The following is a 25750-nucleotide window of genomic DNA, read 5'->3' as shown; positions in this document are numbered from 1 at the left end:
CTGGAATTGGTACCTTGTAACGGGGGAATGGTCAAAGTGGATGAATGCATGTTGTGGGCCGGAGGGGCGCGCCTCCAGGTAGTGCTTGATGGCGACTACCGGACATAGCGGGTTACCTGGTATAGGTGACATTGTAACTGTTGTCCCCATCCTGTACTGATCGGACTTTCACAGGTTAAATAATATTATTTATTTATTGGTATTTAGGCAAGAGAAACCCTGTGCAAGTATTCCTTCAGCTTTTGACCTGGTTTCATGAATGATCCTAAGCTGTATAGACCTGCTTTTACTACCCATAGTGAGTGAGTGAGTAAAATTTTAAGTCACATCGGCAGTATTTCAGCCATAACGTGACTATCAAAAGTTAAATATAATACATACATTGAAACTTGTATAAAAACCTGCCAACGAGGGACAGTAAAATAACTAGACTTATCACAGAAATAAATTTAAAACTAGTATGTAATCATAAAATCAATAGCACTATACATAACATTATATTATAAAAACAGGCTATAGATCGCCAGCAACAGAAGGTAGACCACCATACTGGGGACCAAGGGGACTTACAGTACCTTTGCTACCTGCATGGACCCCAGCAGGATTTACATCATCCCTTCAGCAACTGGCGACTGTTTGCAAAGTTAGCCACAAGTAAAAATACAAATATTCTACGTTTAAAAGAGTAGTAGGCAGAAATATTCTTTGAATGACATGGACTTACGATATCCTCTCAGGGGGACAATAATTTTACACTACGTCAACCCCCTTTGAGGATACGGCCAGTAACAAACTCAGATATAATTTCATTTTACCAATTTTAAAAAGTCATTCCTTTTATACAATACATATTATCAAAATTTATTGAACAATTCTATCTCTTTTAAAAACCCAATAACTAAATGAGAAGGAATATTATAAAAAAGATCCTTGAGAGATGATGATTTGAAATACTTATCCCTTGTGATGGAAAAATCAATACAGTCAAGCAGGACATGCTTGACCGTGATTCTCTCATCACAAGGGATACAAAAGGGAGGATCTTCACCTTTCAACAAATATTCGTGAGTATATCTACTGTGGCCAATACGACATCGTCGTAAAATGACCTCGTCAAATCTGGACTGACAACCCAAGTAGGTGTAACCGATATTTGGTTTAATTTCATGTAATTTATTGATACCTACTTGGGCGTCCCACTTCTGTTGCATAAGATCTCGGATGTAAGATCGAATCATGGGTTTAAAATCAGTGTATGGGATCAGAAGTGGTGTCACAGATTTGTTGAGGGCTGCTTTTGCAGCAGCATCGGCCATTGTGTTACCTTTGATACCAACATGGCTTGGTAACCAACAAAAGACGATGTCATATTGGCCAGTAGCAAGATCATTAAATAACTCAAGAATTTGGATTAAAAGTGGATGTTTTGAAGACATATTTTTAATTGCCTGAAGACATGAAAGAGAATCTGAAAACAGTATGAATTGTTTATGTTTAGATTGATTACTGATATATTTAAGTGCTGTAAAAATGGCGTTTGCTTCTGCAGTGAACATTGAACTGTTATCAGGTAAACGGGAAGAGATTGTTCTGGATCCAATGACAGTGGCACTAGCAACTGTGCCACCATCCTTGGATCCATCGGTAAATATAGATTTATAAGTGTCATAATTGTTTCTAAGTTGGTGGTATTCTTGTTGGTATATTAATTGGTTAGTATCTGATTTCTTTAGTTTTGTTAATGTCAGATCTACCTCAGGCTTTACCATTTGCCAAGGAGGAGAGGAGAAAAGTTGAGTAGGAGCTATATCTTGGAGTTTAATATTTGAAGCTGATATTGCAGATTTTATTCTAATTCCGAGTGGTGGAGGGAGTGCCGATTTCTTATTGTAAAGATCTTCGTAGAGAGGATGGAATATACATTCAAAAGCTGGATTTGACGGATTAGAATATAATTTAGTGATGTATTGTAGAGATAATTTTAGTCGGCGTTGTTTAAGAGAAGGCTCATCTGCTTCTATATAGAGACTGTGAATGGGAGACGTTCTGAAGGCTCCAAGACAAAGCCTCAGACCCTGATGATGTATCGTATCTAGTTTTTGTAAATTACTTTTGCAGGCTCCACCATAGATGATGGAGCCATAATCAAGTTTGGAACGAATTAGTGACCTGTACAAGTGTAAGAGGGTTGTTTGATCCCCTCCCCACTTTGAATTAGAAACAACTTTTAATAGATCGAGTGCCTTCAGGCATTTAGCTTTGAGGTATTTAATATGCGGGAGAAAAGTTAAGTGATGATCAAAAATAAGTCCCAAGAACTTGGCTTCCTTAACAACTTTGATAGGAGTGCCATTCAGAAATAGTTCAGGGTCCTTGTGCGGTTTATATTTTCGGCAGAAATGTATGCAATTAGTTTTTGATTTAGAAAATTTAAACCCGTTTTCTAGACACCACTTGTTAATTTTATTAAGACATAATTGTAATTACCTTTCAATTGTGTGCATATTTTTACCCCGACAAGATAGATTAAAATCATCCACAAAAAGTGATCCATCAACTGAATCATTTAAAACTTTTGACAAACTGTTAATTTTTATACTGAATAAAGTGACAGACAAAATGCTGCCTTGTGGGACACCCTGATCCTGATTATAATGATCAGACAGGGTAGAACCCACGCGGACTTGAAATTGCCTGTCTGTTAAAAACTGTGATATAAAATGAGGCAGACGGCCTCTTAATCCAAAATCATGAAGATCTTTTAAAATACCATGTTTCCATGTTGTATCGTAAGCTTTTTCTAAATCGAAAAAGATCGATACAGCATGTTGTCTATTTACAATGGAATTTTTAATGAACGATTCTAAACGCACTAAATGATCGATAGTACTTCTGTTCTTCCGGAAACCACACTGTATATTGGTAAGAAGATTATTTGTTTCCAAGTACCACACTAATCGATTATTTACCATGCGTTCCATCGTTTTACAAACACAGCTAGTTAGTGAGATAGGTCTGTAATTTGATGGATCAGAATGATCCCGCCCAGGTTTGGGTATAGGTATAACAATGGCATTATGCCATGAAGGTGGAAACGTCCCAGATGTCCAAATATCATCGAATATATTTAACATAGTTTCAAGGCATGATTCGGGCAAGTGTTTCAGCAGCTGATAATGAATATTATCAGCGCCTGCTGCTGTATCATGAGCTTGCCCTAAGGCAGTATATAGCTCATGTAGTGAAAATACCTCATTGTAATCTTCACCATTATCAGATGTAAAATTTACTTTTTCTGTTGAAGCTGATATTTTTTAAATTCAGGAGCGTAATTAGATGAAGAAGAATGATGAGATAAAGTTTCACCAATGCTATTGGCAATGGCAGATTTATCAGTTAACAAAGTATCGCCATCCTTCAGATGGTGAACTGTAGAATTTGATCCCTTGCCTTTGATCTTTTTAATCATGTTCCATACCTTGGACATAGGGGTACGAGAGTTAATTTTGGAGACATAAGTCCGCCAGGATTGACGTTTATTTTGCTTAAATAGACGTCTTGCCTTGGCATTTGAAATTTTTACAATATTTAAATTATGGACAGTGGGATGTTTACGGAAGTACTTCTCCGCCTTCTTACGACATTTCCTAGCTTGTTTGCAAGTGTCATCAAACCACGGTTTACGAACACGTGGGTTGATCGAGGACTTAGGTATTGATTCATCAGCAATTTCATTCAGTAGATCTGAGAACAACTGAATCGGGTCAGTAACATTCTGAAAAGACGTAGGTAGTAATTTATCTTTGCATAAAGATTGAAATAAAAGCCAATCAGCCTTCACAAAATTCCATCGAGGTGAAGGTGGATCATCAGCGGGATTAATTGGTTTAAGCACGGTGGGGAAATGGTCACTCCCACATAGGTCATCATGGACGGACCATGAGAATTCATTCAACAAAACTGAATCCGTCAAAGACAGATCTAATGATGAATACGTACCAGTTGCAGGGTGTAAGTAGGTGTCCGAGTCATCGTTAAAGATGCAGAGGTCATTATCAGAAACAAAATCCTCGATGACTTTACCCTTTGGATTAATGATAGAACCTCCCCATAAAGGATTATGCCCATTTAGATCACCCATGATGACACAGGGCTTTGGGAGCTGGTCGTACAGTTTTTGGAGATCATTACGCTGAAGATTTGAAGATGGAGGAATGTATAAGGAGCAAAGTGTGAAGGCAATATGCAGTGTAAGTCTAACTGCAACAGCTTGCATATTCGTGTCAAGCGGAACAGGACTGTGAACAACGCCCCGCCGCACCAAAATAGAAGCTCCTCCAGTAGCTTTATCTCCCGGAGGAGAGAAGGAATGATACGAACTATACTGCCTTAAATCAAATGTGTCGGTTGTTTTAAGGTACGTTTCTTGTAAAGAAATTGCTGATGGACAAATATACGTTGATAATAATTGCAGTTCGTTAAAATTGTGCCTAAGTCCTCGGCAATTCCATTGAATTAGATTCGAATGATTCATGGTGGTTCTACCGGAGATCGTTCACGTAAACGTGAAGAGGAGTCACCACTGCTGTGGTGTGAAGATGGGGTGACATCCATCTCAAGAGGCTCAAAGTAATTGTGAACATCTACAGATGTTTCAGTGAGAGTAGGGATCTTTGTAGAAATTTTCTTGTTTTGTTTCTTCTTTTGTTTTTTGGGCATTTCAGTTGATGGTTTGTTGGTAGCTGGTATATCAGGAGTGGGTGTAGATGGGGCCACAACCTGAGTCAGAATGATAGAATCTGAAGACATTTCACCTGGGCTGACAGAATGAGTTGTTTGACTGTCACATGATGTTGTCAGAGGCAGCGGGTGTTCAGAATGTGTCCACGTCAATTCCGTCTGACATTCTATAGATCTACTGGTTGAAGGGCGAGAGACAGCAGCAGCAGCAGCATAAGATTGTTTGGATGAAGGTGTCCGGCTATCAGAGTTTTTTCGCATCAAAGTAACTGACGTTGTTTTGACATTTGATTGTCAAAATGTCTTTTTCACGTGTCCAAAAAGGACAGGATTTTGATGACGCTACATGTTGACCCTTACAATTTGTACATTTCAGGTCTGCTGTACAGCCTGAACCATCATGATTTCCACCACAACGGTGGCAAACAGTCGGACGATCACATGATTTGGAGCCGTGCCCAAACTTCTGACATTTGTAACACCGGAGTGGATTGGGGACATACACCTCCACTCCGATGTTAAAATAGCCTGCCTTAATAGATTGTGGAATTGTTGAAAGAGAAAAGGAGAACAAATAAGTATTTGTTGGAATGAAATTTTCACCATCTTTTCTATTGAAACGTTTCACTGATGTGACATTCTGTGATTTAAGTTCTTCCAAAATGTCATCTTCTGACATTTCAGCCAGGCAACGAGCTCTGTCGCGGATGATCCCTCGACTCGAATTCAACGTTCTGTGTTCAGAAACAACAACTTCTGTGTTAGCAAAGCTAGTACATTTTAAAAGATTAATAGCCTGCTGTCTCCGTGCACACTCCACCAAAAGAGAGCCGCTCCGGAGCCGTGAAACATTCTTCACCTCACCACAGATACCTTCAATGGCTTTAGATATTGCAAAGGGATTGATTTTCAAAGGTAGTTGATTATGTGATTCCACTACGATAAACCGAGCCCAAGAATTTGAAGTTCGTGAAATAGAAGCATCGTCGGCAGATGAGAAAATCTCAGCTTCCAGACGTCTCTTCTTGTCAGTGCGGTTTGAACCAGAATGATTGTCTGCCATAATGAAAGTAATTGATTCAGCACCCCACCCACCATGGAGTGCTACAAAGAGCGATGTTTTCCTGCACCGGATCTCCAACATGCAAACATCAGGGATACAGAGGTGTTATACTCCAGTAAAAACAACATGAATAGCTGCATTTGTCTAACAAATAAAATGCCAGGCTGGTCCGGCCCATGACAAGAAATTGAAGACATACAGAACTCAGAGGTCGAAAGTACCAGATTGGCCCATGAGCCACCGCCTTCTGGCGTAAGACTCTAGGCAATGTATTCAATCCAAAAGTTAGAATACACACAAGTTATGGACGGCCAAGGCCAAAATATACATTAAAATACAACACACGTGTGCATATACAATATTACGCACAGGGCCTGGCATGACCAGCCGATTGATAAGACCGGGCCCATCTTACCACCCGTCTAGGCGAAGTAAGGGTCGAAGTAGTGTGTTGGGCAAAGGAACACAGTTCCAGGAACCAATGCCCTCAACTACCAGACTCCCGTCCTCCGCCGACACAGGGACGCAACCCACGGCAAACAGGTTGCCCATTTTAGTCGCCTCATACGACCAGCAATGGGAGGCTGTGGAAATATTCTGCCCCGGTTCCACACGGGGGAAGAGCGATTAGCGTTACCCAGCACTCACCACGAGGAGGTTGCTCTTCACGAGTGCCTTTTACTACCCATAAATAATTTGCATCTCTGTAATTGACCCTAGCATATTGGCGTAACCAAGGTGCCATTTCATTGAGGTCCACGGGGGAAGGGGCCATTGAATTTACCTGCCTTGCCGGGTTGTTTTCTATTAGGAAAAGGCTGATTGGGTTTGTATGGGGTCGGTTGGACCCCATTCCCTCGAAAGAAGGTCCTAGAGCTATGGGAATGTTTGCCACACTTACCGCATTTGTGAGTGTACTTACAGTTAACCCTGCTACAGCCAAATTTATTGAAATTCCCAGCATACTTGACTGGCGATGTCCCCCTGTACGCGTGTCATTGCGCCCCGTCCGCCTGATTCTGGTTGTCGTACCGGCTGTGTTACCATGTACTTCAGCCACAACTCCCCGTCGATGTTGTCCCAGCGTCGTGAGGGGTCCCTTGACATTCTGTGTCGGAATTGTTGGTCGTAGGTTGACCAGGCATCCCCCCCGAATCGAAGTGCCGCCGTCCTTATGGTTTCCATGTAGGACAGCAACCCCTGGGTTGTGCGGGCCTCGGAGTGCCTACTAACATATATACACATGAAAATGTGGAAAGCTGAAGTCCAGCTCGCCAGGTACAGACGCTTTGGTTGCTGCTTAATTGGTTTAAAAATTACCTTACCTGAGGAGTCGTACGCCATGGTAATCGTACCGTCCTAGTGACCTCCCTCGTTGTTTGGTAGTATTGTGCCGAGGTCGACATACTCGCCACGCCAGATCTTTTCCCTCACCTGTTTGACGTGCGCGTCTATCCCGTCCGCACGGAAAGAAAGGGAATCCCCGTATCCTGCGGTGTAATTGGCTGGCCAAGCCGCGTCACCGTCGGCCTCGTTGAGGGCATCGGGGATTCTCCCTATGTTGGGCGAAATGGTGGGCGAACTAAAACCACGCCTTACCTGTTGGTTTGCGCTAACCGGGCCAGGCGCTGAATGTTCCAGCAACTGGAGTATTTTTTCCAGTTGCTCGTTTACCTGGGTAGTCGAGTTGGCAGCCTGTGCGGCATTTACAAGCTGCGCCGATTGTACGTTAATTCTGTTGCCACCTTCGATATTGCCGTAATTGGCAGACTCACCATCAGCTGTTGCCTCCTGTACAATGTGTACTCCCGGGGTTTGTCTTCTGGTTGTCCTGGGCTGCTTGGCTCCCCTCACCAGCTTGTGGTTGACGGTTGCTCTTCTCTTGGGAGGCATCACGAAAGGTCGAGGTGGTGATTGGTATTCCACAAGCGTAAATTGTCCCGAGGGTGAAGTTCGGGAGTAGAACGGAATAAATGCGATACGGCGAGTGCTGAAAATAGATGGTATTTAAAGCGTAATCGGCGAAACGGTCGCGATTGTGTAAATGCGATACGGCGAGTGTTGGAATAGATGGTATTCGAAGCGTAATCGACAAAACGGTCGCGACTGGGTACAAAAGAAACGTCCAAAGCGATTGATATAGTGACACACGTGTGTACTAGGGGAAGGGTTGCTCGCGAATGACCGACTAACAAAGACGGGGATGATGCTTGCGCGGGATTATTCCCCGGCACGGTGCCGAGTGGTGGCCCGGGGTGATTGGGTTACGAGGGGTGGTTGGGTTACAGACGTAATTAGCCCATGGTTTGGATACGCGCGATAAAGTCATTTAGTCGTTAGTACTAAATGTAAAAATTTTGTACGAGCTATCGGCGTTTTCGGGTAATAATATTGCCAGATCCTACTACATAGTACAAATGCGACTGATTGGACGTGTAGATTATGTGAAATGCGTCTCAAATGATGACAACAGCTTGTACACCTAAATGTATTCTATCAACCGTTAATGTCATTCTTTCACGCTGAATATGAACGTCTAACCACTAACGCATAAAATTACTACCTGCTAACTCACAAAACAAGTAGGTAATTTTACAGACACGCTTGGGGTGTTTACACGTTTTCTTATTGTCCGTGTGTTGTCCATCTTGCCGAGGCAAGAGAGTTAACTGACTGTAAAAGTCCAGTTTCCACCATTGCCGAACTAGGCTGGTATTATGGAGTTACATTTTGGCTGGGGTAACGAGTCTATGCATAGTCCAATCAAAATGGCGCACCGAAATCGAAATCCGGTCGATTGCAGGATTCGCAAAGCATGTGCACCGCCAATTCGTTGTCAGCAGATATTTTCAAAATCTTTCATGTTTTTAATCAAGGTGCTCACGTGATTTGATGCATTTCGCGATGTAAGACCCTTTTATCACAGTATAGATCTTGATTATCGATCAGATCGTCCTGACTGGGCGCCACCATTTTGTGTGAAGTAACGCAAGTGATACGAGAGGTGGAATCTGATTGGTCCATAGGAGAGGCTTAGAAGGGACAGAACTGGTAATAGCCACTGGTGGCGCTACGATCGAGCCCAGTAATTCCAGCCTAGTTCGGCAAGGGTGGAAACTGGACTTTTAAAGTCAGTTAACTCTTGCCTCGGGAAGATGTTGGTTGTCTGACGCCGCACCTAGCAATATTCCAGCTATATGACGGGGGTCTAAATAATTGAATCTGGACCAGACAAGCCAGTGCAGGGATTGACATGAGCATCGATATGCGTCTCTTACCACAAGCACAGTCGCCTTTCACAGCAAGCGGGGCGGTCGGGTAGCCTAGGCCTAGTACTTAAAGCGTTCGCTCGTCACGCCGAAGACCCGGGTTCGATTCTCGACAAGGGTACAATGTTTGAAGCCAATTTCTGGTGTCTACCGCCGTGATATTGCTGGAATATTGCTAAAAGCGTCGTAAAACCATACTCACTTTTACAGCAAGCATAGGTTGCTGAAATCGTATTTTAACCCGGATCTTCACGGTTTTACAAGTTCTAAGAGTGCGTGAGTTAAGATTTAACGTCACATCGGCAGTATTTCAGCAATATCGTGACGAGCACAAGTTCAAGACATGTAGGCAGCTATATATTTTTCGGAAAACCTAAACGGGAAATATATTTCTGCATATTTCATCCATTTTAGATTGTGATGTAATATTTACTTACTTTCCAAGTTACATGAGGCATCGACGCCCGTCTGGGTAAGGACATGTTCGGCATCTGCACTGCCCTGTACAGTATCAAGGACTTCCTGCAAGAAATTGAACTCGCACGTGACGTTTGACACAGTCATGATATCGTTGACTGTCCACACATTGAGATTGCCGTAGGTAAAACACTGACGGTCGAGTTGGTATGTTGTTTGGTTGGTTCGTTGTTTACCGCCGCACTCAGCAATATTCAAGCTATATGACGGCGGTCTAAATAATCTAGTCTGGACAAGACAATCCAGTGAGTAATATCATGAGCATCGATCCACGCAATTGGGATCGATGACATGTATCGACCATGTCAGCGAGCCTGACCACCCGATCCCGTTAGTCGCCTTTTACGACAAGCATAGTCGCCTTTTACGGCAAGTATTGGTTGCTGAAGACCTATTCTACCCCGGAATCGTACTGGGATATTGCTCGAGTATTGCTAAAAGTGGCGTAAAACGGTACTCACCTTACCGTGTCATCGAGAGATGCCGTACACTTTGTCTTTAAAGCAATCAGTTGCTCAATACGAAAAGCATCTCAATTGTTGCCAATGTCTTTACACTGGCCAAGGATGTCAAGCATCACTGGAAACACCTTTAAGGGAATGAAAACGTAGGTTAAATAACATAAAAACTGGAGAAAAGTTATTTTTTATTCTTGGAAGGTACATGTACTTGGCGTGTGTTGAAGATGCTGGTACGTTTGCTTATTAAATTGTCAAAAAGTGTCATGGCAAATAAGGAACCGATAAAAATTGGACAAATGGTTTGATTAATTTCAGCAAGAATTGTGACCAAACAGCCCTGGTCACGTGGGATGGTACAATGTTTTACATCTGTACGTTTATCAAAAGTATTTTCAATGGATTTGTGATGAATGTAGAAAATTAGCTAAGCACACTTACAGATGTTGGAAAGGTGGTCATGATGGCGAATGAAATTGTATTGAGGTTAACAGTGTCATTACAAATGCGTATGAACAAAATACACATAACATACTGCTTACATCAAGACTTTCTCATGACACAAACAATAACTCTTTGCCGAGTTCTTTACCACATCTTCAGCCAAATGGACGGCTGGATAGTATCTGTAAATATGCCAAGATGTGATTTTTGCCAAAATGACTGGGGTTTTACCTTGACCTACCAACACAAGGGTTGGTTGGTTGGTTGGTTTGTTGTTTAACGCCGCACTCAGCTATATGACGGCGGTCTGTAAATAATCGAGTCTGGACCATACAATCCAGTGATTGATATCATGAGCATCGATTCACGCAATTGGGATCGATGACATGCATCAACCAAGTCAGCGAGCCTGACCACCCGATCCCGTTAGTCTTCTTTTCCGACAAGGATAGTCACCCTTTACAGCAAGCATGGGTTGCTGAAGACCTATTCTAGCCCGGAATCTTCACGGGTCACCAACACGAGGGATTCAGGGTTGGGTTTGTTTGTTGTTTAACGCCGCACTCAGTAATGTTCAAGCTATATGACGGCGGTCTGTAAATAATCGCGTCTGGACCAGACAATCCAGTGATTGATATCATGAGCATCGATCCACGCAATTGGGATCGATGACATGCATCAACAAAGTCAGCCAGCCTGACCACCTGGTCCCGTTAGTCGCCTTTTCCGACAAGCATAGTCACCTTTTACGGCAAGCATGGGGTAGAATAGGTCTTCAGCAACCCATGCTTGCCTTTTACGGCAAGTATGGGTTGCTGAAGACCTATTCTACCTTGCAGTCTATTCACTTTGCATTTGCAATGCGCACAGGCTGCACTATAAGGTCAGAACGTTGACAACTCATGGGCCTGAAGTTCTGTGGGTAGTTTACAACAAAGTGAAAATAATATTTCACCTCGAATTTTAGGATTGATTGGCACTTTAACTGTCACCTGAAGTATTAACAACTGCTGTGTGTATTGAAATCAAATTACCTCCGGGAAAATGATCACTTTTCACTTCGTAATTTCCCTTTGAAAATATTGGTTTGTCCGCAAGGAATGTCAAAATCGAAAATATCAGATGATAAATAGTGAGTATGGTTACATTTCGCTTTTAACAATATTCCAGCAATGTCATGGCGTGGGGCACCCGAAAATTGGCTTCACACGTACCGATTTCGGGAATAGAACCCGGGTCTTCGTCGTGACGAGATGATAAAGAGTACATCCAAAGTAGATGAATCTACGAAAGCCCATTAGGACCATATTGGTATATTGTTTTTTTTTCTCTTTTAAAAGTCGTAATTACGAGAATAAAGTCGTAATTACGACTTTTAAAAACTCATGATAAAACCAGAATAAAGTCGTAATTTCGAGAAAAAATAGTTTATAATAAGATTCTATTTATCGCTTTGTCATATCACGGTGATTTTCATCATCATTGGAAAAGTGGTTCTTACGACTTTTTCTCTCGTAATTACGCGTTAAAAAGTCATAAATACGACTTAATTCTCGTAATTACGACTTTTAAAAGAGAAAAAACAAAATACCAATATGGTCCTAATGGGCTTTCGTATGAATCGGTGTTGATTTGACAGGTTGACTACTACATTTGACTTGATGGTACTATCTTAATCAGACGATACATCAAGGCGTTTTCGTTTAGGCATGATCCAAAAGAAAAACGAAAACGCTGACTGAACATAAAATCAGACTCAAATACCCGTCACAGCGTTCTCCAAAAAATATCGTGCTCGGAACTTATAATTACGCGAGGGATACACGCTATCGCAAAGCGAAATGGACTGAAAGTATTCCCACTTACCACGTCAACACGTCCTCGTGAACCAGTCGGTTGGACTGACTGTCAAGTGGTTCCAGGATCGATATCACGGGCAACACATCGGTATTTGTAAAAGTGTTTCTGAAATATGTACGATTCATGTGTTAGACATAAAACTAATAGATTCTCTCAAACAGGAAACGGAAGTGTGGTCAAGTAAGAAAAGTCTCAGGAGAAATGCCGTTGCTGGTTTTTAAAGGTCTATTTGATGTGTTTGTATATTTTAAGGAACTTTAATGGGACACGTGTTTTCGGCGTTGCAGTTTACACAGGGGGAGCCATGTAATTTCCTGAATAAGATGATTGTCATAGCCACATTTTGGGCACAAAGGGTAGTTTTAGCAAGTTGTTGGGGTATTATCGAAAGAGGCAGTGGAGACAATGTGTTTTTCTTTTAATTTTTACCACCCACCGGCATCCCGGCCCGGCTTGGCCCCCACAAACCTTTTTCGTCGCCTCTGCAGCCACCAGTGTTGTCGATCTCAGCCACGTTCGTATGTTATCTCGGCCTTTCTGCTTTTCTCCCAAGTTTCCTATTTTCTTTTATCAATAACTTTTCATCTTAAGTAATTACGCTTATTCTCTGGAAATATTTGATAAAGACAATTACCTTCATATTAAAAAGGAGACCCACTGAAATGGGAAATTCAGAACCCGAGGAAAATCGAGAGGCTCATCATTCAGGGCTTTAGCATTACAGGAAGGATTGCGTGGAAGGGAAAACAGTATGGTTCAGGGACCGAGACAGACATTATGTTGTATTTTTGGCTATGGACTTCATTGACTTTTTGTTCCTAAGATAGCCGACATGGCAGACGGTGGTGGAGGACCTGGGACGGAGCGATATCCTAATATTAAGGACCGGTCATTTATTGGTGGGGGGGGGGGGGGGGGGGGGGTGTCAGAATGGTCTTAAGGCCGTCATATTTTGTGTGCTTTAAGTTGAGTTAATGTAAGATATCAATTTTCGAGCTTAAAATCATGACCATTAATATATATTTTTTATATATGCTGCGGCCATGAGATAGTAGTGTTAAGGTGTTTCGTACATAAACCACAGGCTACGGGTTGAGGTACACACTGTTTATTCCAGCGTAGTGGAAGAAGACTGCAATAATAATAATTTTTTTACAAAAAGTAAAATCGCACGCAGTGAACATGTTATGAACTAAGTATATAAATGCGCATATACAATACATTTTATATATATATTTATATAACTGTTCAATCTTACTCCACTTATTTAATTATTACTAATCTATGATTTTATAGATATAAAAAATCATAGAGGTATAACACAATGATACATTACACAGGTGACTTTATAAGATCACATGTTTACAAAGAGTCTGTACAAAGAAACCTACCCTGTGGGTGACACGCGAGTGTCTTCACACCAAGTGTCTTCACACCAAGTAGCCGGAAAGCAAACTCGTAATTAAGTAAACCTATAAAAGGGATAATGCATTGATCAAATGTATTTCTTGACAACCAGATAATATATAAAGGGCTACCATTATACTTACTGGAACATATATACATAAGTGTGACCACTATGAAATTCTACAATATTACCAACAATATAGGATGATATATATATCAATCTTACATCAGACAGTAAACAGTTACAAAACAATTACTAGCAGCATATTGACCAGATTAAACAAAGAAAATAAACCGTATGCATATCAATCGCTCGATTGTCTGGTCCAGCCTCGATTATTTACAGACAGCCGTCATATAGCTGGAATGTTGCTGAGTGCGGCGTTAAACAAACAAATCAAAAACAAAAACCTATTTTATGCAATGATTTATATTAGACTTTAATCTACAACTTATATAACAACTAAAACGTATAACTAACCTTTGAGTTGTACACTATTCAAGCTGGTGTTCAATCCTCATGCAGTGATAGTGTGACTAGTTAGTAACATGGCGGATGACATGTATATTTGAAACAGGGCCAATCAAGTGAGAAGCAAGGCCTGGGCCGTTGTTAAAAAGACAATAACAAGACAACAGACCAACCTAAATACCCTTATACATAAAATGTGACCAGCCCTGTGACACAGAACTGTGCAGTAAACATAAAAGCAAAGAGAAAGATGGTGAGGTGAGGTGATATTGGGTTTAACGTCGCGTCCAAGATTATTGCACTGATATAGCGACGTGCATGCACGTGTGTGTGGCTGCTTGTACTAGTCCGGACTGAGTGAGTGAGTGAGTTGGGTTTAACGCCGCTTTTAACAGTATTCCAGTTATATCGCGGCGTGTCAGCTTTATGTGGGAGGAAAGCCCGAAGTGATGCAGGTCTAAGACGTTTTCCACTTCGGTGAAACCCACGAGCACGGGTATGGTGCTGACAAACCTAGAAACATAATCGGGGCGAACCGGGATTCGAACCCACAATCATAGGTTTCTGGCGTGCCCAAGGGACGCAACTCTGCACAGCGAATCGCGGCGCCTTAGACGACTGGGCCACCCGTGCCCCCACTAGTCCGGACTGATGCCGATTAATAGTGCTAGCCCACTGAGATACCATGCCGCAGTTTAACATGAATACCCCACTCAGACAGTATACTGACTCCGAGCCGACCAGTCCTTGTTTTAGCCCCTTAATGCCGAGCGCCAGACAGGGTAACAACAAGTACCATCTTTCAACGTCTTTTGGTATGACGCGGCCGTGGATCGAACCCCGGACCTTCCGCTCTCCGGGCGGGCGGACGCTCCAACACTGGACCACGGAGGCGGTCAGAGAAAGATGGACTGACAACTAATTGCAACTAACGTGCAACTAACGTACACACACACGTCTGCCGGATGACTAAAACCTGAAATAAGATTAGAATGATTAATTATACATTAATGTACACGATATATTATCACTAAATTAATCCCTGTTACATATATCCGACTAGATGGTTTGAGAAAGATACAAGAAAAGAGTTCGTCCAGTTCTCAATTTAAGATAATAGCATACCTAAAACTGTTGCTTTATGTAAAGTCTTCTAGAATCCAAACGAAATCCAAAGCTGCCGATGCCATTAGATCACTATTGACGTTTGCTCAACACACACAGACAAACAAATCTCAAAAGTCAGTCAGAGCAACATATTTATCTCCCTACCAAGTGTGTTTCTGCGATCCGCTCTAATGTTGAAAAAAAATCATGCTCTGGTGTGTTCCTGCGATCTGCGCTGTAGTGTGCGTCAAAAACGTGTTCTACGTCCTCACACTGGTAGTACACTTCCTAGAACAGATCAAGGACATTCTCACCCCTCGATCAAAATTTATCCGCATAGGTTGCAGGGGACCTATTTAAGCCAGAATCCAAGGGTTGTTTATGGTGTATGGTATCTGACAATCTCATTAAAATCAGATCTTAGTTCTCGCTACCGCTAAACAAAGATCTGAGGACATCCCATTACAGGTCACGTCAGACCGACCTTGCGCGAACTTTGACTGACCAATGGAATGACCAATCAGAAGGCAGCTTTCTCGTGCTTTACGGCACTAATTTCAAATTGGCGACTAGGCTTCGAAACATATTTTGACAAATTCTCGATAACAAATTTGAAACCTGAACAAAAGAACATTCTGGAAAGGCTAATAGATGGGCTAGATTGTATGGATTCAGTCGTTAAACCCGTAACTATCGTTAGGAATAAAGTTTTCGAGGTTGCATAAGAAATCACATTCTGACTGTCACTTTCATAATCTGGTAAGCGACGCTCTGATTGTTCGGATGAAAGGTCGTTCTGACGTGACCCCTAATTGGATGTCTTCAGATCTTTGTTTAGCGGTAGCGAGAACTAAGGTCTGATTTTAATGAGATTTGGTATCTGATGAAGTTGCATCAAGATATATTGAAAGGTTTATGAGTTAAGTCCATCAAACCCTCATTTGACGCCACGTTCAACAAGCAAAAGGTACCACTTCATAGCATTCCTGATGTGTATACAAAGATTGATAAGGAAATATTCTTAGTTTTACCTCAAAAACGAAATATGACGGACGGATCTTCGTTAAGGTAGGTGATAATTTTTGTTGCCTGCCAAAAATTGTTTTAGATGGTGTTCATCGTATTTCCTCTGCATCGGTAGAAGCACAGTATAATCGGCATATAGACTGACGAGCTAAAGAAACGAAGTATCGGTAAATTTTATGTTATTTTGAGGGGGAACAAATGTTTTAACCGAAAACTGGAAATGATCGCCTGAATACAACCAACAGATCATGCACATGGTCCGTGCATTTCGGGCAGTTTGATTTTCTTACTATCAATTGTCAAAAACGCGTAATTTTACAAAAAAAATCTTGAAAGAGTTGCATGCACGTGAGGCATAAAAGAAAAACGTTCAACAATACAGTATGATACTATCACATATAACAATCCCACACAGAAGATTAACGGCAAAAGAAAGATCGTGAGAGAGGCTATCTGGAGCTCTTGGTGTATCAAATATGGGCACATGGGGATATATGGCCAGCACATTTAGTGCGGCATTTAAAAAAAAATGAACAATATCTAATGCGTGTGTGTGTGTATGTTACTTACAATCGAGGAAAAAATGAAACGTTATGTAATGTTATTACAGGTATACGTAACACATATTATGTTAGGGGGATAATATAAAAACAACAGCAAGCAGAACAGTGCAGATCCGAGTTTTGGAACTTGATCTTGTGTGAGTATTTTGAAGACTTGTCAGCAGAGGTGTGACCCTCATCCCCAAACGCGCCCTGGGCTTGACTCAAAAATGGCAATGAACTTTGTGAAATCTATGACACTCTTGACACCTACAGTCGGCCCTAGTTTTATAACCTGGCTCAGGCCGCTTCTTCAAAGGCTACATCGTCCGCCGTGAGCGGGAGAGACTGTAGTGCACGCGCCGCAAGAAATGCACGTGGTCGAAACTTGACACGACGCACTTGGAGGTACAAGGAGGGCAGTGTAGGCTTTGCAACATGTTGTTGTTGTTGTTGTTGGTTTGTTGTTTAACGCCGCACTCAGCAATATTCCAGCTATATGACGGCGGTCTGTATATAATCGAGTCTGGAACAGATAATCCAGTGATTAATATCATGAGCATCGATCCACGCAATTGGGATCGATGACATGCATCAACCAAGTCAGCGAGCCTGACCGACCGATCCCGTTAGTCGCCTTTTACGACAAGCAGAGTCACCTTTAACGGCAAGCATTGGTTTTCTGAAGACCAATTCTACCCCGGAATATTCACGGGTCGCCAGATAAATGGAAATAAATGCACTTGCATGCCCAGGATGCTGCGATTTCCTTTTTTTCTAATCAGGTAATCGTTTAACAGCAGTTTTTCCTGCGGGCGTCTGATAGTCCCGTCAGGCAATTCTCCCAATGTGTACGTTTGCTGTAAAATGGACAATACAAATAATATATATAGTCATCTAATTTTCTAAAATCTGCATACTAAATTACATCTTCCTTCAATCATTCACCTCCAACTACTGTTAAACTATTCTTTGTCGAAAGTGAACTTTGAATAAGGAATTAATCCAGCCACATCAGGCACCGGCCATTTAATAATAGGGTTTTTGTATGTACTTTAATTTGTTTGAGAAAGGGTACTTCGTCAGTCACCGCACCAAAACATACCAAGCCTCGCCACCCAATCCCGTTAGTCGCTTCTTACGACAAGCAAATTCGCCTCTTATGACAATCATGGGTTGCTGAAGACCTATTCTAACCCACATCTTCACGGGTCGACCTTACATTATAGTACTTGTTGTTACCCTGCCTGGCGCTCGGCGTTATGCGGCCAAAACAAACCCTTGTCCGCGCGGCATCAAACAATTCTTGGACAAATTATTTTGGGATAAAATCCCCCCTAGAATAACAAATGGTCCAAACCTTAATAACATCCTTGTCCAGTGAACGCTGTTTTGTGTGTTATCTTTTAAAACATATAGCAGATCCCCAAGAATGTTAAATGGTCGGCCTCTTAAAAAAACACATCATATTATTGAATTCTTTTTGATTTAATGAAAACCCTTTCACATTTATGTCAATGTGCTTTGTTGTCAACATGATATCTCGTTCACCTCGGCCTGGAATAATAGGAATTATTATTGCTGAGTGCGGTGTTAAACTTTTCTCCGAGAGGAACCATGGGTGTTCAGACAAAGCCCCCCACATCGTAGTAACACAGAGCGTAGTGCTGTTCTGAGCAGTCGGCAGTGAACAGTCTGTAATGGTCGCCAGCGTCCAGCAGCACGCATTGCTCGGAGTTGTTGGGCTGCCCTGGTCCCAACAGGACACCAGCCTCGGGTATTTGGCCTGCACCGCTCTCGGTGACCCATTCGGAGATACCGGGTCCACCCAGCCAGTACACGTTGGTTGTTGGTTTCCCTAGGAGAAGATAGACATGCATGAACGAATGATTTGAGTCAGTGAGTTGGCTTAAACACGGCTTTGAACAGTGAGTTCCTGCTTTTGTGGAAACCCATGTGAAAACAACAAAGACTTTATTCTTGAATGTGCCAATTACACTATTCCCAGAAATATCATGTTCGCTAACATTATAAAAGCTGGAACTACATGTACAATACAAAATATTCTCTACGGTGATGTATCCCTAGCTTAAAGTCACAATAACCTCATCTTCAACAGCTTTCAAAAATATATACTGTCGACTAATAGATTCGAGTAACCCTTTATCATAAATATAGAATATCGCTCTGCGACCACTTATTATTAATTACGCCATTAGTGTATAAACTGCATGCATGTATATGAATACATGGGTATCTCTGCCTCCTGTAAGCAAAATGTTAACGGTTTGTATATCCTGGTGTATGTGTGTAGATATGTGTATGTGTATGTGTATGTGTGTATATATATATATATATATATATATATATATATATATATATATATACGTATGCATGCGTATACAAGGGTATATGTGTATGTATGAAATGTGTGTATGTGTGCATATATGTACATGTATATAAGTGAATGTATGATCGTAATTATATATGTAGTCTTGCATGTATTTTGGATTACTGTGTATATACAAGTAAATTGTGTTTATATAGGCAATTCTTATGTATGTCTATGTTATTCTTGCAAAAATTATGTTATGTTCTTGTGTAAATATATTTCTCTTTGTTACTATAAATGTGTATATGAGTATGTGTATGAGTATGTATGATTATGTGTATATATGATTATGTGTATATACATATGTACATAAATAAAATCCAAGCGTATCAAATACGCAACGAACATTACAGATAAGCTACAAAAATAAAACCTGTGCGTATCATCAAAATATTGTGAACTAACCCTGCGTATTCGATTAACAAATCAGTAACTTATTTTGAAATTATAAACGGGCATTCCGTCAACCTTGCCAAACTCCACGATGATAGTTACATCACGATCATTAAAAATTTTGCCATCACACTTTCGTGTGGAAGTATCCTGGTATTTTTGAGTCCTATAAAGTTCTCGAACCCACACGACACCGGTTTGCAGGGACTAGATGAATAGTGTTTTTAAATATTTAACTTAAATACCCACATGTGTAAAAACTAGTGGGTAAAAGAAATTTGAATACCCAGATAGAATTACTGATACCCAATGATTTAAACACCAAAAGCTTATCTGGAGCTCTGACTTTTGCCCAATCCCGTTGACCATACATGTCAATAAAATATGTTTAAAACAAACAACGGTGAGTGAGTGAGATACAATTTTAAGTGACATGGGCAATATTTCAGTCACATCGTGACTATCAAAGGTTAAACATATAAATACATTGGGACTTACATAAAAACCTGCCAACGAGGGATAGTAAGATAACTAGACTTTCCACAGAAATATATTTAAAACTGGTATGTAATCATTAAATCAATAGCACTATACATAACATTACATTATAAAAACGGGCTATATATCGCCAGCAACTGAAGGTAGATCACCAGGCTAGGGACCATGGTGACTTACAGTACTTAAGCTTCCTGCATGGACCCCAGCCGGATTTACATCACCCCTTCAGGTGTTGGCGATTATTGACAGATTTAGCCGAATTAAAAGAACACATATTCTACGATCAAAACTGTAGTTGGAATAACATACTTTTAATGATATGGGTTTACGATACCCTCTCAGGTGGACAATAATTTTACACTACTTTAACCCCTTTAACCTTCTTTGAGGACACAGCCACGATCCATCACAGATATTGATTTATTCCACTAACGCAAGAAAGTCATTTATTTTATACAAAGCAAATTAACAAAATTTATTAAAACAACCCTATTTCTTTTAAAAAGCCAATAACTAAATGAGAACTAATAGTGTTAAAAAGATCCTTCATCGATTTAACCTTGAAATATTTATCCCTTGTGATGGAAAAATCAACACAGTCAAGCATGACATGCTTGACCGTGATTCTTTCATCACAAGGGATGCAGAACGGAGGATCCTCACCTTTCAATAAATATTCATTGGTGTAACGCGAATGGCCGACGCGACATCGTGGTAAAATGACCTCTTCAAATCTGGACTGACAACCCAAGTAGGTTTAACCCACGTGTGGTTTAATGTCATGTAAATTTATTGATACCTACTTGGGTGTCCCACTTCTTTTGTATCAGATCTCGTATATATGATCCAATCACAGGCCTGTAATCAGTGTATGGAATAAGAAGTGGTGTCACAGATTTGTTGAGTGCTGTCGCTTTGAACTGTACTTTAGTAAGATGTATATCACCGTGTGTCATCTTGATGTGTAATGTAAATAATACCACAATAATCTCTCTCTCTCTCTCTCTCTCTCTCTCTCTCTCTCTCTCTCCTACGCAGGAGAGAGGTAAATCACGATTATATTATTTAAATACACTTTACCATTTGAACGCGTAAATATGAGACTTTTCTAATTATTGCACTACAAGAACGAAAACATATCATCATAACACATAACAAGGACGTTAAGAGATGGTACTTGTTGGTACCCTGCCTGAAACTCGTCATAAAGGGGATGGTTGGCTCTCAGTCAGTCTGTGTCTGGTGTGGTGTGATATCAATGTTAAAGGCTCTCTCTCTCTCCCCCCCCCCCCCCCCCATCTCTCTCACTCTCTCCCTCAGCACCATACCCGTGCTCGTGGGTTTCACCGAAGTGGTAAACGTCTGAGACCTGCATCACTTCGGGCTTTCCTCCCACATTAGGCTGACACGCCGTGATATAACTGGAATAATGTTAAAAGCGGCGTTAAACACAACTCTCTCTCTCTCTCTCTCTCTCTCTCTCTCTCTCCAGTTACAGGTACGTTTTCAAGTGGTTTCAACTCACTGAGGTACTGCAGCTGCATCACGATACATCTGTGCTCCCAATCAGACCAGATCTCCAGCAGGTAACTTGAGATGTCACCACATGCCGCCCCAGCATCGGCCCAGGTCATCGGATTTTCCAGAACCGGCATGCAGAACCCACAGGAGCTCTCTAAGCAGGGACCAGGGTGGATATCTGAAAACATGTTGGTTGGTTGGTTTGTTGGTTGGTTTGTTGTTTAACGCCGCACTCAGCAATATTCCAGCTATATGACGGCGGTCTGTAAATAATCGAGTCTGGACCAGACAATCCAGTGATTGACATCATGAGCATCGATCCACGCGATTGGGATCGATGACCTGCATCAACCAAGTCTGCGAGCCTGACCACCCGATCCCGTTAGTCGACTTTTACGAGAAGCATAGCCACCTTATACGGCAAGCATGGGTTGCTGAAGACCTATTCTACCCCGGATCTTCACGGGTCTTAACATGTAATACCATCACAATTTTAATAACTTTAGAAAGAAGTCATCATTTGTGTGTAGTACTTCTGGTCAAGACAAACTGACTATTGTGTCATAAATCATTGGATGTGCTCCCTGGGGTATCGGGTGGTCAGGATCGCTGACTTGTTTTAAGCTCATGCTCATGATGTCAACCACTGGATTGTCTAGTCTAGAGTCGATTATTTAAAGACCGCCGTCATATAGCTGGAATATTGCCGAGTGTGCCTTTAAACAAAACAAACAAATAACAAATTCTGCTTATACAGACCTTCATTTCTTAAAAAAACATCCATGTCCGGCAGAGGCGTCCAATCATGTTCAACGTAGTAGTCGACGTTCAGGAGGATGCACAAATCTTCATCTCCGTGGTAGCCGAAGGCGGTGACATTTCTTAACAGGCTTTCAGACGCACATGCTAGTGCACTATCAGGGAACAGTTCCTCCACCGGCTCAAGGTAGGAAGTGTCATATCCAGTGTCCATTAACTTCCAAAAGTCAGATATGGACGCAGGTTCTACCGCTGACGTTACCAGAATTGACAGAAGTAATTTGGCAGCGAGGAATTTAATCGTCACCATCTCGAACAAAATGTTTCTACTGATGACACTCGTCAAACACAACTGTACATAACGATTTGTAGTGCACCTCCTGACACTCTCTGAGCAGTGCCATTTAAAGGAGCGAAACATTACTCGGCAATCATTGCAAAACATACACTAGTACATATCGATATCTATTAAAGCAACATTGTGTTCCTTTTCCAGCATTAGCAGTCTTTCAGAAGAGACCTTATCTGTGAGACCATTAATCCTGTCAACAGCATCCTGTTTATTCGCTCTCTTATGCAGTCAGTACACGTTAATGGATTATCGTTGATACCCATTATAAGCACGCTCCTGTTCCTCGCATTTCACTGTGGCGACGTTTTAACATGAATACGACATTTCGATGTCAAACATGTCTTTGTTTGGCTATTTATCGATCAATAACTGTGGCATTATCAGTTTGTTTCAGCTAATTTTTAACTTGCTGAAAAGGGTGAATTGCGTGAACTGTTAACTGTGGTATTTGCACAGTTGAATATACAATCGACCTTCGTTGTGTGGAACTTGTGAGGACCGGGGTTCGAGACAACCAGGTAAATTTCCGAAAACCAAACATGTTGTGAGAGATTAATACATGTTGTTGTTGTTGTTTACCGCCGCACTCAGCAATAGTGAGTCTGTAAATAATCGAGTCTGGACCAGACAATCTAGTGATTGACATCATGAACATCGATCCAGTCAACTGGCGTCTATGACATGCATCAACCAAGTCAGCGAGCCTGACCCCCGATCCCGTTAGTCGCCTCTTACGACAAGCATAGTTGCCTTTTATGGCAATACCAAGATACTTGTTGTTACCCTGTCTGGACCTCGGCATTAAGGGGCCTAAACAAGGACTGGTCGGCTCGGCTTCAGTATACTATGCCTGAGTAGGACATTCATGTTAAACTGCGGCATGGTATCTCAGTGAGCTGGCACTATAAATCGGCATCAGTCCGGACTAGTACAAGCAGCCACACACACGTGCATATACGTCGCTACATAAGTACAATAATCTTGGACGGGACGTTAAACCCCATTTCACCTCACCTCACCTCACCTCAGAAGACATTGCCACCACTGTCCTATACTTTGTATTAGCGATCTTAGCACTAAGACGATCGGCACGTCCATACACTTACGACAGTCGTAACGCTAAGATCGCTTTGTGGAACAGGGCCCTGTAGAAATCGGATAATAAAAAACGAGCATATCACCAGCGAGTCTGACTACCCGATCCCATGAGCATTTGTCGCTGAAGATCAATCTTACTCGGATCTTCAAGGTACGTTTGTAAAATGACCCAAACGTGGCTTGCCAGAGTTTAATCGGTGTCACCCAACACATGACTATAAGTATTCAAAACATGAAGAACGAGAAGAAATATCGCTTCCCAAAAGAACCTGGGTGACAGTTGAACCGTTCAGCAACATAGTAAATCTTCATTTAAAAGTTGCCTCTATTCTGTCTATTATTCACTTTATTCAGATGTTTTGTAGGCCATAGGCCCATGATACAATGGTTACAGTGTGGTAATGGGAGTTGGAGATCCCAACAGACTTTGCCTTAGATTCATAGCTTTCAGAATATACATGGCTAGTTTCTTAACAGTAAATGGGTTGGTAGATGACATTAAAATATTGTACTTATGTCTTGTCGGGAACTCATAATAATGCAAGGATATATATTCTGACCTCAAAGCTTGATAACAATCACGATATAACCATGTTTACAGACAGTACAAACTCTTTCTTCTCTAGGTTCCTTGTTATGTCTACCTGATTCAATTCTTAGATGATGAGAACTCCATCTGAAACGTGCCATAATACTTCTAAATTTATCACATGATAGCCTTGTAATATACATTTCAACACCAAATGTTTGCTTATACAAAGAATAATAATATGATTTCGAACTTTCATGTATAGCTGAATGCCAGTCTTGTTGGTACGATAATTTTAGCCTCACAAAAAAATCCTTTATGAACAAAGGTATATTTGCAACACACTGTTGATCCCATATAAAACCAAATCCTGCTGACACAATTATGTGTCTAATTTTGGAAACCCAGTTTACTTTACCATTACTTACAGCTTGCAGTTGCATATTATAGCATTTCTTTACATATCTAGATTCTGGCATTTTCAAAATTTTGCACCAATATTTAACAACTCTTTTATAAGCATAAATGTATAGAGGATATCGGCCACATTCACCTCTTATAACGTGATTTGAGGTGGAGACCTTAACACCTAAAAAGCGCTTACAAGCCATCATGTGGATACTTTCAATATCATTACAAATTTCAGGACTCAGACCCCATATTTCTGCTCCATATAGCAAAATTGGGCTAATTTTTGTATCAAATATTTTAAAAAATAGATCAAAGGGTATGGGCTTAAAGTTGGACAGAGATTTCAGTATGCCACATAGTACTTTCTTAGCTTGTAGTGCTGCAACCTTAACATGTTTACCCCATGATAAAGTTCTTGTAAAAGATAAACCTAAATATTTATACGAGGTTACACACTCAAGACTGGAACCATCAAAGTTCCATTTCTCATACTTTGATAAAACACCACCTTTTTTAAAAACAATGACTTTAGTTTTTTCCAGATTAACACACAAATGGTAGGTATCACAAAAATATTTTAACGTATCAATACGTTTCTGGAGACCATAAACAGTGTCAGAAAGCAAAACAACATCATCTGCAAATAATAAAAAAATAGTTAAATAAGTTCAGGATGAAGCTGTATGCCTGTTGAACATGATAATTCTATATCCATTGCCAACTCATTTATAAGCATAGAAAATAATAATGGACTTAAGACGCATCCCTGCCTTAAGCCAAGAGGACAATGAAATTCTTCAGAGAAAATATTATTTGACCTTACACTAGCCTTAACACACTTATATATAGACTTTAAAGAAAGTAAAAACTTGGTGGATACACCCTGCTGCATTAATATAGACCACAATTTAGACCGATCAACAAGGTCAAAA

At 41.0% G+C, this 25750-nt stretch overlaps 1 protein-coding gene across 1 annotated transcript; it reads right to left on the bottom strand.

Moving 5' to 3' along the window:
• Positions 1-18372: 18372 nt before the first annotated feature.
• Positions 18373-22749, bottom strand: LOC124117721. The gene is made up of 3 exons (XM_046479704.2): positions 22429-22749; positions 21674-21847; positions 18373-18723 (listed from the first exon to the last, which is right to left on the bottom strand). The coding sequence occupies exons 1-3, from the start codon at positions 22736-22738 to the stop codon at positions 18491-18493; spliced, it is 717 nt and encodes a 238-aa protein (XP_046335660.2). The 5' UTR covers positions 22739-22749; the 3' UTR covers positions 18373-18490.
• Between the last annotated feature and the right edge of the window lie 3001 nt (positions 22750-25750).

This window comes from Haliotis rufescens, unplaced genomic scaffold (assembly GCF_023055435.1).
Source record: "Haliotis rufescens isolate VD_foot unplaced genomic scaffold, xgHalRufe1.0.p SCAF_16, whole genome shotgun sequence".
In the NCBI taxonomy this organism is placed as follows: Eukaryota; Metazoa; Mollusca; class Gastropoda; order Lepetellida; family Haliotidae; genus Haliotis; species Haliotis rufescens.
Note: the sequence above shows the minus strand (reverse complement) of the source record. Positions and strands in the feature narration are given on the sequence as shown.